The sequence below is a fragment of the Haliaeetus albicilla genome, chromosome 19 (genome assembly GCF_947461875.1).
Source record: "Haliaeetus albicilla chromosome 19, bHalAlb1.1, whole genome shotgun sequence".
Lineage (NCBI taxonomy): Eukaryota > Metazoa > Chordata > Aves > Accipitriformes > Accipitridae > Haliaeetus > Haliaeetus albicilla.
The window spans coordinates 21243166-21258930 of record NC_091501.1 but is presented as its reverse complement, the minus strand read 5'-3'; the positions used below and the strand labels follow the sequence as shown (position 1 = coordinate 21258930).

The 15765-nt window shown below is 48.5% G+C and overlaps 1 protein-coding gene across 1 annotated transcript; it reads left to right on the top strand.

The window, feature by feature from the left end:
- Positions 1–3508: 3508 nt before the first annotated feature.
- On the top strand, positions 3509–15306 carry MFAP5 (microfibril associated protein 5). Its single transcript, XM_069806734.1, has 9 exons — positions 3509–3892; positions 4295–4357; positions 7100–7147; positions 8303–8338; positions 10007–10042; positions 10844–10879; positions 11602–11689; positions 12123–12196; positions 12770–15306. Exons 2-9 carry the CDS (start codon positions 4297–4299, stop codon positions 12892–12894), a joined length of 504 nt encoding a protein of 167 aa, XP_069662835.1. The 5' UTR covers positions 3509–3892; positions 4295–4296; the 3' UTR covers positions 12895–15306.
- Positions 15307–15765: the final 459 nt, after the last annotated feature.

Here is a 15765-nt window from a genome sequence, read left to right as displayed (position 1 = left end):
GCCGTTGGCAGCATGGGTGCCAAGAAAATTCATTTCAGCCCCAATTCACATGACCAGTAGTGCTGCCAGTTATTGATGTGACACATTCAAACATCTTACAACAGTTCATTAATTTCTCGTCACTCAGATGTAACTTAATGCCCAGTTACCATGAGGATATGCGAAGGCCAGGGAAACAAAGAGAGAGAGGGAAAGAAATCAGCAGGCATTCAAATACCTCTCCAAGACCTTTACAAATAGCATACCCCAGGATCACTTACCTGTCTGCTGAGATGCAGTAATCTCTGAGGTGACATGCACCAGGAGATTTTAATTTCCAGGAAGGCTGATTTTTTGTGTCTCATCCAAAATACCACACTACCATCGCTATAGCATCCCTGGTAACATAACGAGATCAGTACCAACTTGGAAGGAAGAGAACTTTTTGCTGAATCACTGTCACTGCTTCTGATCTTAAGTAAACACCATCGGGCACTGGGGTCAGTGCAGCTTAAGGGAATATCTCTATGGAAGTGTTTCCTTTATGAGTCACCCACGCTATTTACTGCGGCAGTTCTCCTTCCCACCATACAGTGATGATACCTGACTTTTTAGAGGGAAGAGTGCTTGACCTTGAGTCATCTGCTGCAGATGTCCCCAAGATACCCTCTGCTGAAGAATGATGGCTGCATGCAAAGCAGAAGACAGCAACGTGAATGAGAAGGGAAGGTGCAGAAGGATGTTAATTATTCATATCTCCCAGCCGTGAGGGCTGTCCAACTATCTTTGTCAATGTCATGGGGCAAGGATGGGGGAAGAAATAATGAGATTCTTTTCTGTCCCCAAAAGCAAAACGGTTAAACAGTTGTGGATCCAGCAGACTGACAAACAGGAGAGCAAAGAGGAGAAGGCTTCATACCAGACTGGGGCCTGCAGACACAGAGCCACATCTCCTGCAGAATGTGCTTGGACTGCAAGAGGGAAAAATAAATGGGGCTTCGCATGCCGGTGTGCTGCAGCTCCCTCCGGTGTCCACGGCGAGCAAGAGCACCACGAGACCTCCCGTTACTTCACTGCGGTTTCTCTGGCATATAAAATACGGAACTGCTTCCCAGCCAGCGATTCCATCAGCGGGAGCATCCCCCTCCCTCCCCCCCGGCTCTCCAGATGGAGGGGTGCTGCTAGCACAAGTGGTCTACCCGCACGGAGCAGCTGGGGGAGGAGACAGTCTTCCAGTTTGGAAAAAGGATTTAAGGCTCAAAAGCAATCAGAAGAAACCTTGCGCAGGACTAGAGGTGAACCCTGCGCTCTGTGGGAGATGGTGGTACATTAACAGATTGCTAGGCCAAAACATCGGGCATCAATGAAAGTTTCCAAATAAATGTGTTCAGAACTCACAAGGTCTTCAAACTATTTTAGTTATCCAGTTAAGCAGTAGCAGAGGCTTGAGTGACAACACAGAGGCACAGAGAAAAACAAAAACCAAACCAAGCTGTGTGGAAAGGTGTAGCCCAAACATACCACTATGTGGACTTCCAGAAAAAGCTGAGAATCTGAGAGGATTCCTCAAACCGGGGTGCTGTTATAACTTCTATCATTTTCTTTTGGTTGTTTAATCATACCTTTTGAGTATCCCCAGTGGACTGAGTTCTAGCCAGTCCCTGAAAGCGGGAATGATGGTGTCTCGCTCCAGTAAAACAGTGATGGTGCTTGGGTCCAGAGGGCTGCCCTGGTGAGCAGGGAAATGCCTAGCTTTCCCCATCCCCTCTACCCCTCTTCTGGTACTGCCCACCACAGCTGCTTCCCCGCAAGTCTTGGGAGGAGCAGAAATAAGAAGGAGCAATCTATTCTGTCTTTTCTTTTGAGCACTGCCACAGCTGATGCTCAGCCACTATTAGGTAAGAAGTGGTGGCTTCAGGTATGTCACACGCAGTAGCACTCTTCTGGGTCTCTTGGGGCAGCGAGGACATAGTGAGGATTTCCTCAGTAACTGTGTACAAGGCATTATAGGATTTTATTTCTAGTCTGCAATTTGTTGAGAGCAAACGAGGGCTACCTGGCTACCGGGATAAGCTGTTGGGGACACAGCTTTCCCCTACAAGGTTTCTCTTTCATTGCTGCATGAGGGAGGGAGCTCGGTCATTTCCTAGCTTTCTCCTTGGCTTCAGGACTGAGGTTGTGCCTTGAAGCTGGTACAAGGGGCACCGTCCAGCCAGTGCCTCCTCAGGCCCAGAGGAGTAATTCCAGAAGCAGCAAAGGGAAAAGAAATCTCTGAGAAAGCAACAGAAGACGGGGGATCCCGGGGCTGTTGGAGGAAGGGTTAGGGGAGTACGGCTATTCCAGTGGGGCTCATGGGCTTGCCCCTCCCTCTCTCATAAAATGCAGCATGCTTGGAGGCACAAGGGAGTCTGAAGGATGGCGGGGGGGGCAGATCTCATTCTTCCTCTTCCTTTCTCCGTTTATGTCTCTCCCATTTTCCTACTTTTTTACTTTTTTTTTTTTTTGCACACGTTTTCCCTATTCCCCACCTTTCTAACACTGACCAGAACGGCCATGGCATTGCAGAATGGACCCAGCGCCCTGCTTGCTGCCTGTTCCCCGTCCCCCCAAATGCACACAAGCGTGGTCCTGGGGGGAGCCCCATCCCCATCCCATCCCCATCCCATCCTCATCCCCATCCCACCCCCATCCCCAACCCATCTCCATCTCCATCCCCAACCCATCCCCATCCCCTCCCCATTCCCATCCCATTTCCATTCCCATTTCTATCCCCATCCCCTCCCCATTCCCATTTCTATCCCCATCCCCATCCCCTCCCCATTCCCATTTCTATCCCCATCCCCATCCCCTCCCCATTCCCATTTCTATCCCCATCCCCTCCCCATTCCCATTCCCATTTCTATCCCCATCCCCATCCCCTCCCCATTCCCATTTCTATCCCCATCCCCTCCCCATTCCCATTCCCATTCCCATTTCTATCCCCATCCCCTCCCCATCCCCATCCCCATCCCCATCCCCGTCCCGCCGGGAGGCGCTGGTCCCCTCCGCCCCTGGCGCGGGGCAGCGGGATGATGTCATCACTGTTCCTGCCAGCCGATTGGCTGCCTGCCAGCCCGCCATCTGCCCGCGGCCGGCGGGGCGCCGCTGCCCGCCGCCCCTCAGCCCCCCCCCCCCAAGTCCCCGCTGCGCCCCCCCCCCCGGTGCCCGCCCTCGGTTCCTGCCGCAGGCCGGGCCGCCCGGAGCGGAGAGACCCCGCGGACGTGGCGGCTGCAGGAGCACGGCCCGGTGTCCGGAGCCTGAGAGCCCGGGGGAGAACCGGGGCGGGGGGGGGGACCCCGGGAAACGGAGGCGGGGGGGTGCGGGCTCTGCCGAGCGTCCCTGTGCCCGAGGGCGGGCAGGCGAACGGCACGAAAAGAGAACCGAAGGGGTGGGAGGAGGCGGCGGCGGAGTGGGGAAAGCCGGCGAGATGTGGCGGCCTCGGAAGGAGAAGAGGGGCTGGGAAGGGGGGTGTGGGGGGGAGAACGGGGGCGCACAGACCGAAACGGGACCCGGAGGCCTAAGGCAGCGGCAAGAATCCGTCCCTGGTGCTGGGCCCTCCTGGGGGAATGGGAGGAGCGGGCTCCCTTCGGAGGATAATAAACTCTGGAATGAGGGTGTGGGCTGCTGCTCCTCGCTCCCCCCCTCATTCCAGATGCATGATGACACCACGTCCCACCATCTCGCTGGCTTCTCCTTTTTCTTTCTTTCTTCTTTTTTTTTTCTCCCCACAAATTCGTATTTTGAAGACAACCAAAAGTAGAACGTGTTCTGGGTGTGGCCGCATGTGATTTATCCAATAGCCAAAGTGGGGGGGACCACTGAAGGGGAGAGAGAGAGCGACTGCTGCTGCGGGGAGAGGAGACCGAGGGCTGCAGTAAGTGATGGGGACCCTACCTATCCTCTCAGTGCTCCTCAAGATCATTTAAAAGCAGAAGAGAGTGGAGGAAGAGAACAAGGGGAAACTTTTCTTTGCATGTTGGGGGGGTGTGTGTGGAGGGGGGGCTTGGCCACCTGGGTGAGAAAAGAGATGGAGACTGGAAAAAGGAGGTGGAAAGAGAAAGCAAGCAGATGGAACTGTACATTCAGTCCAAAATGTTTCAGAAACACCTGGAAAACTGGCCAGATGAGGAGGGAGACAGGTGAGAGAGAGGCTGGGAAGACCAAATGGTCTTGAGAGGGAAATGGAGGCAGCAAGCAAAGAGTTCCTGGGCTATCGGGGGGGTATCCCTGTTGCTGCCTTAGCTTTCCTCTGACTCCTCTCTCCTCCACTCCACAGGGATGAAGACCTCTGGAGCCTGTATACTGTTGTGTCTCTTAGCACTCTCCTTGTCCCCAGCTGGTGAGTCCTTACGCCGGGGGGAGGATTTCTTCTCCATCCCGGCCCCGCAGAGTTTCCTATGCTGGCTAATGTGCAGTAACCTAAGGAGAAAGACAGAGAAACATAGATGGATGGTGAAGGGGGAAGGACCAAACACGGCAAGGTGGATATATGGTTGTAAGGAAAAATTTAGGAACTGGGGACTGGCTCCCATATATGTCTACTCTCCAGTAAGTACTGGGAGTCGCAAGAGACAGAGGTCCACAGCCTCCGCTGCAGGGATGTTTGGGTAAGCAAAACAGCCAGGTCCAGAGCTGAGGAAGAGGGTTAGCTGTGTTTTGTGCTTACTATAGACAGCTGTACCACCTGTGTTGGGATGATCTGCAGAGCGTTTCCCAGTGCTCCACAAAACTTGTTCTGTCATAGTTTGCTGTCACTAGCGGTTCCTGCTGGAATGGCCCCATTCCAGGCCACTCGGCTGTGGGGAGGTTTTGTAGTTTTTTGTATAGTTGTGCTGAGAAACCTAACCTCCGTAGTTCAAACCGCTCTCTGCTTTTGTTGTTGTTGGTGTTATGTTTTGTTGCTCCATGTCTTTGTTTGCTTGGAGTTACTCTGGCAAAAATTCAGGTGGGATCGAATTTGTTAAAAAAGGAACATCACAAAAAAATTAAACAAGAGGGCAGCATCAGACTTTGTAGTCAGAAGACTTAGGACAGACAGCAAAAGAAGATTAATTCCAGTGAATAGAAAAAGCTTTGCCCAGGAAAGACCGTATGTAGGAGACAGATGACTTTACCTATCCTATTCAAGTTAGGTTATTCCAATCTACTCTCCTCAGTCCTACCCTCATGCTGAAGCCTGATTCTGCTCCCAATAGCACTTTTTCCTGTAAAGGTGCACAGTGGAGGATGTCATGTTTGTAAGTGTGAAGCAGGGAGGTGAGGCATTCAAGAGATGAGCTTATAGGTGGCCTACAAAGTTAGAGACAGAAAAAAAAGGCAGTGGTTTTTATGATGCATGAAGAAGGCCTGAAAAGAATATTTCTGACTTTTGTGTATTTTGTTTTAGCATTCCTGGGGTTTTTTTTGTTTTAACTTGGAAAACAACAGGAATCACTAGCTGGTCTCATTGTCTCTTTTGGTTTTTGGTGAGATACAGATTTGGTGAATTAGGGTTGCAGTTTTCTCAGACTTCAAGGATGAATTTATTGCAACTTGGACAATAAAGTCCAATCACTTATAAAACATATGAGTCAGGTACCACAGCAGATAGAAATTGAAATGGTTGAAAATCTGATAAGGAAGTCACCTCTTTTGTCTCCTCATATACAGAGGTTTCACTTTACTTGTGCCCTGTTGTTTTAGATTTGGACCAGTTTTCTAGTTATCTCCTAGGGAGGAGGGGAAAAAAAAAAAAAAGCTAGAAAGCTAGTAAGAGCTGACTTTTCAATGTTATAAAAAAGAAGGGGAGCCTCCCCCCTTTTTCCCTATGACTCCTGTTTCAAATCTGGCACCACTGGCCCCTGCAATGGTATCCGAATTTGTGTCCTTCCTTTTGTATCAGAAGCAAGTGAGAAAGTGTTCAATATAATTTTTCTCCTCTACTTGTTATGGTTAAGAGATTAGCCAGAACAGGGAAAGTTTTGGGCTGTACTACGTTGTGCACTGAAGTTATTAAACATGTCTGGGTCAGTCGCCAGCAGCTGAGCCCTTGTGGGCAGCTGGGTGGGGAAGGGAATAGCAGGGTCCAGCGACTCCTGTAATGCTGCAGAGCAGGATTATATAGGGGTCCCAAGAGTCCCTCTGCAGTCTGCAAGTAACTGCTCTTGGAATGAGGAAGAACTAAGACAAAAGCTCCAGACCTGACTGATAGTTTTTACCCATGCCGTGCTCCCATTAACAGAAAGCTAAAGGCTGAGTTCATCAGACATAGCAGGGTGTACTGGTTTTTGGGCTGGTCCTGCACACATCCCTGCAGTGCCCCAGATCACTGAGTTTTTCCTGCCAACTCCTTCCTTCATCCCACCCCAGTTATGCAGACATTTCCCTCCTCTGTGGCTAGCAGGAAATATTTTCCTATTCCTGGCTGCTGTAGGAAGCAGCTCTCTCACCCTTTATATTTGGACAAATGAACAGTCTAGCTCAGTTTCAATTTATCCTCTTCCACCCAGCATGCACAGCCAAGCCTTCACCGTTCTCCTTCTCCAGTGTGCCCAGGGGCTAAGAGGGGAAAGATCTTCTGCTCTGTGCTCCATACCCAGGAGGGATGATGGACCAGATAAATATTTGCCTAAGGAGCTACAAGACCTGCAATCCGTTTCTTACTGTGCCAATGACTCAATCTGTGACCCCAAGCAAATAATTTCTGTGACTCAGCTTCCTCTTTTATAAAATGGAGATAGGGATTTTGACCAGCCTCCAGAGCACAGAGGCAACGGTGCAATTTGGCTTCAAAATGCATCAAATGGCATTTCAGGAATGCAAAGCCTGGTAGCAGATCCGGAGGTATTTACTATCTTGTCCCTGTACCTAGCCTTGGACCCTGGTGGAAGCAGCAGGGATAGGATGAGGATCCACTGTATCCACAAGTCTTTAAAGAACAAATCCAGCCAGCAGCAGAGGCAGAGGAGAGCATTTCTCCTTTCAGCAGAGGGCAGTGGTGTCTCCTGGACAGAGAAGCATCTCAAAAATTTCACAAAGCCTGCAGACTATAGAAATCCATCTCTCTGTCCTTTCTTCACTCCTCTCTCTTCTTCTCTTGCAGACTGGTTTCCATGGGTGGTCAATGGGCAAGAACTGGAAAGTGCAACTGGTAAGTATTACAGGCATGTTAGGTGCTAAAGGCTGCTTATGTGACCCAGTTGACCTGTGTAGTTACAGCCTGTTTAATTGCAAATGCTATTCTTTGTTTCCTTGTCTGTGACATTGTGAGCTTGCCTTTCAGTGAAGATTAAACAAGCCCTCCAAGACAACCTGCTAAGTGTTGTGTGTTCTTTATGAATAATTCACTAGTGTTGGGGTCCTGAACACTTAGCTGAAGCAAGTGAAGTTATGTTCACAGTCAAGGGTTGCGGGCAATCCAGGACAGCTGATAACCCTTCAGTCTTGAGATGCTCGGGAACTCTACCACTGCTCAGGAAAATCCCAAGAGAAAGGGTGCCCAAGTGGCATGGTGCTTTAGCAGTGAGGCCACTGAGAAAGGCTATTGACTGGTCCTCATACTGTCTGTGTTGTTGGGGGTGAATTGCTTTATCCTTCTGGACCTTTTTCCATTTCTGTGACACAGTAAGATAAAATGAAAGTATGTTTGCATCATGCTTCAGCACCCAGAAGAACCACAAGGGCCTGCCTTTTCTTCAAACTGAAGCCCCTGGCTAAGCCATCAGAGATCTCCCAGCTATGATCCTGTCATGTGTAATACCTTGGACTTCCCAGAAAACTATTCAGAAGCCAGTCCAAAATGTGTCCACCAAGCTTCCCTTTCCTTCACACTTTGTCCCTCCACCACACCTACCCCAGCTTTGCCATCAGTTGCCTTTCAAAGAAACTCACTTGCTGATGAATTTCTGCAGTCAAGGCTAGGTCCTGGAGTTGCCTCCCTCCTCCGCAGTGGGTGCCTCAGCTGTCTGTCCTGCTGCAGGAGCCATCAGCGCCTTCGTTTCAGATGTCTTTCTTTCCCATTGAGATGCCCACAGCGGCCATATCTGAGAAGTCAGAATATGAATCCAGAGTTCAGTAAGGGTTGATGCAACATGTGCACTAAGAAATCCAGTCCCAGGCCAGTCACTGAAAAGGTGGTTGGATACGGGTGGGATGGGGGTACTGTGTTTATGTATTTACTGGATTGGATCCCACTGTCTCAGGAGCCTACCGTGGCAGCCAAGGTAATTCAAGCTAGCTATGGCTAGCTATGTCAGGGACCACAAAGTAAAGACAAGCTCTCTCAAGGACATTCTCTCTTTTCCAGGTGACGTTAGTACCGAGTCTCTTGTCAGCACCTCTGGTAAGCGCCTATCTCTTGGCAACTTCAGGCTTCTTTTCCCCTTTTCACATTTATTCCTGCCTACATAGACCCAGAAATTACCCATTATGCTCAGAAACTCCTCTTCCCCATTTTTGACATCTAGCAGTGTTCTTCCAGTGTTTATGGCTGGCTGGGAGTCCTTTCTGTGGTCCATGCAGGGAGATGAATTTAGGGTGACTTAATGGCCTGTTCTCCAAGGAAATGCCAATCTCACCCAGTGTACCAGGGCTCTTGGAAGCTGCTTGCACTGCAGAAAGCCACGAAATCCAAAGCTCACGTAGCCTGGGCTTCCAGAGAATGTTGCAGGAAAGAAGAGACTAAATGACAAGGGAGAGAAATTGGTCAGGTTCACCGGTTAACTGGGCAGCAATGGGACACAGGTTGTGTACGTGTCTGCTGACAGCTAGCAGCCATGCTTGAGTGCTCAGGAGGCAGAGGTGGCAAAAAAACCACAAGATAGTAATAAAGCAAACTCTGAGCAGTGGTGGGATGGGGAGGTGGAAATACTGTTCTTTTAGTACTGTCTTCCCGGCCATGCCTGTGGCTGTGTCACTGGGAGACAGTGAAATGTATGTGAAAGATAGGGTAGATGGCGGAGGCTTGGAAGATGAGCACTTGGAGCGTGCAGTGTGCCTCCTTACAGAACCAAGCCTTGCTGTGGAGATAGCCCCAGGGGAAGGACACAGACCTGATGTGAGTGTTGGCATTTACAAGACAGACTAATCCTGCTGGGCTCACAACGGGCAATAGAGGAGAGGGCCAGGGGCTCAAGAAGGAGCCTCCCCACTTTTTCTGTAAGAGTACTGTTTCAAATCCGGCACCACTGGCCTCGGCGATGGTTTCTCTCTCTGCTGGGTCAATCTCTCAAACACATACCCCTGAGGTGGGGGGACCAGGCAGGACAGGGAGAGGGAGGACACATCTGGTTGATGATATGGTTCAAGAGACAAAGGAGAGACAGCAGCACTTGGCTGTTGCTGGGAAGTGTGCTGTGTGTGTAGGAGAGCTCATCCAAGAGTGGTGTCCTGTTCTCCAGGACAGCAGTTCCATGGTCTCTCCTCTGCCCTGTGACTCTGCTCATCAGCTGCCTAGAGTGTTGTGGGTCAAGCTGACCAGCTATCACGGGACAGCACTGGAGGAGAAAAGTGGAAGCACAATACTGTATACATGATGTGCATGATCTTCCTGGTGTGTATGGGAGGTGAAAGCAACCTGTGTCAATCTCATGTTCAGTGTGTGAGACCTGACAGTCTGTAGGAGGGTAGACAAGGCTTGGTGTCCAGACCAAACTGGCAGTGGCTAACCTACATCTAAGCCTGAAAAGACCGAACGTGAAGCCTTTACAGCAGACTTTGGCTTCAAAGCGCTTATTGTTGCGGGATTGAGAAGAAATTCTTCACAAAGGACATGCCATGGGACCCATCTCTGCCCTACAGCATCCCATCATCTGTAGGACACCCAGCATATTCACAAGGAAAGCCTGCAGTTACTCTGACAAATCAGATAACATCACTGTCAGTGTTCTCTATGACCCAGATGTGGGATGGCAACTGGTCAGGAGTGGTGAGCCATCGGCAGAACTGTGGGAGGGGGAAAGAGACTAAAAGCTCAAATTAAGATCTTTCAGAACATCTTCTCTTTTTCCAGCTGCAGCTGTCACACCACCTGTGCTCCTTAGTCCTGGTGAGTTTATTCTCAGTTCACAGCCAAATGTTGTGGCCCCCCCGCTTCCCTCTCCTTGCCCATTCCCTTGCACACCCAGAATCCTGCCTTCCCTGACTGCCCCTAACCGCAGCCCTGATGCCCAAAAACTCCTCTCTATGCCCATCTGTTTTGTCTGTGCGTCTGGCTGACACTATGGCATGTGAACAAGAGAAGTACAAGTCCTCTATAACTGTTGATGAAAACTTGCGCCTGGCAGTCAGTCCTCTGAGTTCCTTTCCAGTTTCTCCCTGGGTAAATAATACAATGTACTGGTTTACTGTGGTACAGGCAGGTTGCTGTATCAGAGGGAACAACAAAACAACCTCCTTTTGACCCCTTGCCATGGACATTAAAGAACCAGCGGTCTGGGGATGCTGTTTCTTAAAGGTGTCACTATGCCTTAGTAAGAGGCAGTCATAGGCTCCTTCGCTTCTTGCCTAGGTGGATGGCAATAACAGCAACTAAATACATTTACCCAACCTTTCAAATTATGTATCAAGATGCCCTTACAGTGTAATTTTGAACAGTAGTGGCAATGCTTTATGGTAAAGCTTAGACAGATTTTTTAGCACTGTTGGCTAGGTAGCTGGCACTAGATTCATATTGGATTTGTACCTTCTTTTCTGGTTTCATGTCAGTAACAATGAAATCTTTTTTCCACATTAGAAGTTACGATGGAGGGCTCTTGAAAGTGCTTTCCAGTTATTTGTTTTGAGTAAGCTGATGTCTAGGAAGGAACCATGGTAAATCACACTAACTTTGCTACCCTCTGTCTTCCAGTTCAGTCTGACAGTGAAACTACGACAGCTTCATCAGGTACGTTTAAGTTTGCTGCCTGCACCCCCTCCCAGACCCACTTTGACCCACGCTGTTACCTCTCCAGGCAGGTGCTCGCTGAGCACTGAGCTTTGTCTCCTGGAAAATTACCTTCACCCTGTTCCTTGAGTTAGAAGTACCAGAGAACGATGGTAGTGGAAGCAGAAGTCTTCCCCTGCGTGGCATGCCGAGGAGGGGAGGAACTGGCAGATCACCAGACCAGATACACTGGGTCAATATTCTGTCATTGTCAGTGGCTGAGACCTTGCATTTCAGAAGGAAATACAAGAAAACCCATCACAGTTAGCTACAGGGTTGATTGTCCAGAAAAGAAAGGAACTAGATTTGTGTACTGAGTTCTGAGATTGCAGATCTTTTAGAAACATGTCTTAAACATGCGACTACAATTTACATTTTGTTTATTTGTGTCTGTCCGCTTTACAGCATGTGCCTTCTGTATTGAGGATTCCCAGTGGGCTTATTTTGCATTTCACTCAACTTTCCCTTACTTTTGTCTTATGAGGCAAGGGGATCAGAAATGTCTACCTTATTTCCCTCTTCTCTAAACCATCCCCATCTCTCACAAGAGAGTGCAAAATAGTGGCTAGGGGCCTTCCCTAGAAGCCTGGAGGACAGTACCTAGTGATGAAGTCATAAGTGTGCCAGAATGAGTGCCTCTGCCAGTGATGCTGGATTGCACCTCTCTCTGTGTGTGTTCCCAGATTGTCGTGAAGAAAAGTTCCCTTGCACACGCCTGTACTCTGTTCACAAACCAGTAAAGCAGTGTATCAGCTACCTCTGTGTTACAAGGTAAGAAACCAGCAGTCTCTAAGAAAAGCCCTAAAAACTCTCCAGAAATGGCATGTCCAGTTCAGCAATTGTTTCCTTTGAAGACTAGAGGTTCCCTCAGGGAACCAGTTGGTGAGATGCATCCTATCCTCAGAGTGTCCTTTTAGGGTGATTAATTAAAACAGCGCAATAACTATTATTTGTGCAGCACTAAGGAGCTGTAATGTCCCCTATATCGTAATCCATATTTGAGGTATTTGGCCATTTCGTGAAGTCTTGACAAAGATTACTTTCCTATTGACAACAGCCTTGTTCTAGACTAACTAATCCTAAAAATTTAGGATTTGCCTCCTCATCAGTGACTATACATGTTTATTGCCTGTATCCTTTTTTATTTCTTTGGGTCCCTGTGCCTTTCACTACTGTCCTTGGCGTGTTTCTGGTGATCCTTCAGTGTGCGTCGCATGTACATAATAAACAAGGAGGTGTGCTCTCGCATTGTCTGCAAGGAGAACGAGGTCATGCAAGGTGAGTGATAGCACAAGCTAACCTAGAATAGCTGTAGCCATCTGATAGAGTCTCCAAGCTACCTAATTACCCAACCCATATGTAGTATTTTCCCTGGACTTGGTTTGGGGGAGCTGTAATGCAATGCAGCCTTGCATCCAGAATGCATGCCATGAAAAACACTGGGAAGTAGATATCGTACTACCATGTATGAGAGCTCTGCCTTCCTCAGTCTTGATCATGCTCTGCTAGCCCCAGAAACACCCTTACTCAAAGTTGCATTCCTTTGAGGTTAAAGAGTAATGCTCAGTATTTCTATTCACAAATAGAAAAAGGATCCAGTCTAGATTTCTATGCAGTCTTTGTTGCAGCAAAATACGAGTGATTTTAATATGTATTGTACATGAATAAAGCCAGAAGGAAATGAATAAAAGCCTAAGGACTTGTTCACTTGCTTCACATAGAAGAGGATTCAGCAGTTCCAACAGTTTCTGTAGATGAAGTGAAGGATGTACTTCTAAGTATTTTGGTGGTGAAGAATTTGAAGGAAACTTTGATTATCTGTCAACCTGTGTGTGTCTGCTATGTCTTCAGATGAGATCTGTCGCCAGCTGGCTGGCCTTCCTTCTCGACGTCTCCGCCGATCTGGGCAACCCCTGCATCTCCCTTGCAGACAACTCCTGGAGCAGCAGCAGCGCAGAAGGCCTGATGCTCTGTGAGCTGCCAACAGTAGGAGAGAAAAAGGAAGGGAGAGAAGAGAAATCATCATTCACTACCTACAACCCAAGACAAGTCCTTCTTGTTTGTGATTTCCCTGCCATTTCCTTGCTTCTCTGCCTTCCCCCACATCCTCTTCTTCAGGTGCTGCAGTACACAGAGTCCCCTCTCTGCTAGTCTGTTCATGGTGGCTGTTGTCATCTTCTAAATCTGTTGCTGAGGATGTGGGATGCTGTCCCCTCTTTTCTCTCAAACTCTGTTTGGCAGGCCATGAACTGCTTATTTCCCAGAGGTCCTTATAAATGTGCTGCATCTTCTTTTGCTTTGCCCCTGCAGAGAGACAGACGTGGGGACAGGATGTAGTCCTCTCCAACGGTACAGATGCCCTAAGCTGTGCCTCACGTGGAGGAGTGCAAACCTAGGACTGGTTTCTTACATGGCATCAGTGTGAGTTCAGATATGGTTAGTCAGCCTGAGCCTCTCTGGTCCTCCTGAGCCACTGAGTTTGCTGTGTGGTAGCACAGCCTCCTCCTGTGTCTGCTGGCCTCAGAGAAGTGACAGAACTGGGAGATGAGCTCTCCTCAACCCAAGGCAAACCTCATTGTCCCTGTATGGCAGCAGATCATTTATAACTACCTCTGGGAAGTTCTTTGTCTCAAGTCCATTGCCTCCCTCACACACAACTGCTATCAAAAGGAAGTATTCTGGATTTAGTATGGCATTATCTTTTTTTCAAGAAGATTATGTTGGATTAGAGTGCTGCCTCTTCCTCTCCCTCCTCTCCTCTTCCCCATTCTGTCCCTCCCTTTCCGTTGAAGAAATCTCTTGATGCCCGTTCCAGGCAAGTTCCAGGGAGCAGTAAGTAGGGCTGCCTCTGCTCCTAAGCCCAAGAAAGCCCATGAAGAACCTCTGTGTCCTTGCAGTACTGGGAACTTGCAATGAATTAGCTTGTCCTGGTGACTTGTCTTGGTCTGGCTACCTCCACACTCCAGTTGCTGAGCCTGCTTTCAATAGCTCCACTTGAGTTCCTACCTCCTGACCTGGGAGCTCCAGCACAAAGCAGAAAGGAGTCACAAATTGGAATGGGATGTGGGAGAAGAATTGTTCTCTGGGATCCCTGGGTTTTCCTGCAGGTTCTCTGGCTGTGCTGACCTGCACAGAGCCAGGTGCTGGTGGGGAGGTAAACGTATCTGCAGGTATAAGCACTTATAGAGGCAGGCCAACCTGGGGAAAAGAATTCACTCTGGTAGCATGGGATGTCTGCGGTCTGCTTGAGAACTTTGTTTTCCAGATATATAGAGAACATTTCCAGGTATATGGGCAGTTTTCACTATGAGATGGGGTAGTGTAAGTGGGGAAGAGCTGTCTGAAGTGTATTAATCACTCTATGTGACTCTCAGTGGCATGATTCTGTGGGGCACTGGAGCTGAGCAGCTTAGCTCACTGCAGCAGATCAGCAAGACCCTGTCTTTAGGATCTCTAAGTGTTGTTTCCAGCTAACAGAAAGCCAGTTTGCTAGTTTTCACCCCCATCGCATAATGTACTCGGCTGCTGAACTGAGTACCGTTCAGCCTTGCAGGAGCACTGGTGTGCTGCACAGGGCCAGGGTCACACAATATAGGGGACAGTTTGCTGCACAGAGGCAGACATTTCTGAAAAAAAGAGCAAAACAATTAAGGTAAGAGCCTCTCCCCAGGACTCAGATTTCTGCTGTATGCAGCAAGAAGCTGGTGACATTCTCTGTGTAGGGGAAGACACCCTGTGCAGACACAGATTTGTTCCATATAAGGTCAAAACTGGCCATCGATGGGCTAAATCTCTCTGTATTAACCCACTATACAGGAGAAAGAATTCCAAGTTATGCGGTGACTGGAACTTCACCCTATACATAGGGGCATCACACCCCTACACAGAGGATGATGCTCCTCTTGAGTACCCGAGGCTCATGAGACTAGGGATGGAGGAGGAATTTCTCTGTACTGAGAATATGCACATTTTTGTAGGGAGGAGGGCAGTGAGAGCTTGATCTCAAAGACATTCAAGCCACTGGCAGCCACTGACTTCTATGCTGGGACGCCTGTGGAGTTTGCCTGTGTGGAGGAAGGTAGGATGGAGATGAGGTGTTAGAGGGAGCTCTTGGAAATCGGACTAGGCCAAGTCTCCACTCTGTATTTAGAGTTGAATGTAAGCTGATATAGATATAGATATATAACTGTATAACATTGCTACTGTACAGTATATAGAAATTTAACATTCATACAGTTTGGGGAATGGTTAGAAGCCTTTCTGTTGCTTGCTTTCAGCAGGGACGGGAAGAGGTGCTCCTTTCCAGGAGAACACTGTTTTAATGCTAGAGTCCATATAATGCACACAAAAATATTAAAAGAAAATTTATTTCCCGTTATTCTTGGCAACTCTCATGTGTTTGGGTTTATTTGTCTCTAGCTGTATTTCCTCCAGATTTGTGGGCAGACTTGACTCCAGCCCAGATCTGTCATTTGGACCTCTTTATTCCCTGCTAGCCCAGTCCTCCCCTGCCACCCTCCTTTCACTCGTGAATCACAGGTCTTCCTGGGAGGTCATTATTTTTTCTAGAGATACAGAAAATTATCTTCAGCATTTTTTTTCCATGGATAGCTGGGCTAGATTTTCCTGACAGTTGATAGCTGCTTAGCACAGGGATAACTCCTCCTAGCCTGTGAGATTTGTGCTGAGAACACATCTTCTCACTGTGCATGTGCCATGACTTGCTGGTGGAGAATTACCATCTCCAAGTAAGATAGTACGATGGCTGACTTAAGAGAAGAGCTGTGATAAATCATCTCATAAGCAAAGAAGAATTTGTTTGCTAGAGCCATTTAACTCAGTAATGG